This window comes from Trametes versicolor (assembly GCF_000271585.1).
Source record: "Trametes versicolor FP-101664 SS1 unplaced genomic scaffold TRAVEscaffold_165, whole genome shotgun sequence".
Lineage (NCBI taxonomy): Eukaryota > Fungi > Basidiomycota > Agaricomycetes > Polyporales > Polyporaceae > Trametes > Trametes versicolor.
Window position 1 is genome coordinate 445 of NW_007360485.1, and position 2280 is coordinate 2724.

Genomic DNA, 2280 nt, shown 5'->3' on the forward strand with positions numbered 1-2280 from the left:
AAGTCATCAATGAAGACATTGGCGACATCCGGGATTTCATCTTGGAGAACAAAGGTCATGCAGGCTTGGAACTCGGCGGGTGAGTTGGTGAATCCCATGGGCATTGATGTCAACCGGAGCAGTCCTAGCGGTGACTGGAAGGCTGTGAGGTCACGGCTGACTGGGTCGAGTTTGCGTGCATCAAATGCCCAGAAGAGGTCGAGTACGGTGTAGCACTGTCTTCCGGCAAATGGTTCTACAAAGTCATCTAGACTTGGCGGGAGTCCTGCATCTCGGATGGTGATGGCGTTGAGAGGCTGAAGGTCATGGACCAATCGGAGCTTCCCATTCTTCTTCAACACACAGAACCATTTGGACCGGTACGAGGATTGGCATCGCTCGTATACTCCTGCTTCCAGCTTTCCTTTCATCAGCTCTATAACTTGCTCACGTATCCCGGGTGGGATGGGTATGTTCTTCTCGACCCAGGGTACATGCGGGATGGTGGGTATGATGTAGGGAGAGAAGTAGTCCTCACGGAAGGTTCCGCGGTCCGACTCCTCAAATGCAAGTACCCTTTCATTGAGTCGGAAGATGTGCTTGAACAGTTTTTCTTCTTCGGGCCATAGGAATCCATCCTTGTTGATCTTCATCTCCTCTATTCTCTCCATGGTAATCTTCTGGGTGGGTATAAACTCGGGTGGTTGCTTCGGCAGTGATGGCAGCGTGTCCAGGGGGTTCTCTGGGAACTGGCGTATAACACGTGCATCTTCTGGAAAGACTCCAGGTATTGGTTTGACTCTGCGGTCAACTGGCTTGTATGCTCCAAACACTTGGTCTGGGGCGCATGTGTCTGAGGTTGTTGCTGCGTCATCGAGGAGGTCACGTGGATCCTCAATGATGAGAAAGACAATTGGACGTCTCTCCATAGGGTACGACATGTTGCGTGCACGGGGTGGGTGTGACTTGTTTGTAATGCTGGTTTTGGCAGGTTGCTGGTTTTGGGTTGCTTGGGTGCACTGCAATGTGACGGGTGCGGGGGTGGCCAGTTTAACGTCGTAGCGGGGACAGCGTGGGATACATATATGGTACAATGTCCAGTCATACACGCGTACTACTTCTGCCTGCTGCTGGGATACTAAGCGGGCTGAAATAGATACGGAACAGTGCAGACATACCACACTCCAATCCACGCACTCGACGGACTCGTCGGCATCCGTACAAGGTGCTCGCCGCGCAGTGCAGGGTCCAGTGGGTACATGGCCGTGGCGACGGGGATGGTGTGGGTGCTGTTGGGCGCAAGATGCCCCATGATGTCGAGGACCTTGGACATGGCGAGGGTGAAGTACCCATGAAGCCCTCCGAGCTTCTGGTAGCGCATGGTCATCTGGACAACACAATGCGGGAGGTGCTGCGGGATGACGGCGAGCACGACAAAGTCCTGCTGGTACTGCACGATGCGGTCGACATAGCCCGTGAAGCCGATTGGGCGAGTGGCTGGGAACGGATTGAAGAGGCGGATGTGCGAGTGGAGGTAGACGTGGTGGTCGTCCCTGCCGCCGTCATAGACGAGCGTTGTATAGCCCTCCATGGCGAAGACGTAGTAGGCGGGGAGTTCGGCGGGGACGATCGGGGGCATGTCTGAGCGCGTCGGGGAACAGTGATGGCGGTATCGGGGAGAGTGAGGTGGCTGGTACACATGTGTTTGTGAAACAGCTTCGTGGGTGATCGGGGATCAATGGTAAATCTTGATGCTTGCTGCGCGCTTCTTCGGCATTCTCCGTCCTATACAGACACGGGTTGCTGGGTGGTCCGGCTCGCCCCGCAGTCATAAATTACAACCTGCGTTTAGAGTCCTGGGTATGCGTCCGCCCCACAGTCATAAGACTTGAACTTGCGGGGAAGTGACAGTGGCAGAAATCATTGTTGGGAGGGGGACTTCGCGCACTGGGGACAGTGACATCATAGGTGCAGTATAGGCTTCTCTGGGATCGGCAGGACTGAGGTCGAGGATCGGGGATTCTTGATGGACTGGGTCTGGACTTTGACAACCTTCTCCGAGGTCTGGTCAGGGCGGGTTTGATGGGGATGGTCTAGGCTCTGCACGTGGTGTCTCCTACTTCTTCCGTGGTGTTCCGGGAACTCCCTTGCTGATTCTCCAGTACGCAAGCCCTCGTGGCTATGGCATGGCAGACATCAGGCTTCTTGGGCGTCTCTGATACATCTTCTTTATCTCATATGTGCTTCTGTGCTGCGGTAAACCTNTCGCCAAGCTCCGCTGGGTAATCCGAGCCTCCGCCG

The 2280-nt window shown here is 55.1% G+C and overlaps 1 protein-coding gene across 1 annotated transcript; it reads right to left on the reverse strand.

Moving 5' to 3' along the window:
• Nucleotides 1-377: 377 nt before the first annotated feature.
• Nucleotides 378-908, reverse strand: TRAVEDRAFT_137754 (uncharacterized protein; the record flags this gene model as incomplete). Its single annotated transcript, XM_008047713.1, has 1 exon — nucleotides 378-908. A coding segment is annotated over one exon (531 nt), but the record flags the coding sequence as incomplete, so codon positions are not given.
• Between the last annotated feature and the right edge of the window lie 1372 nt (nucleotides 909-2280).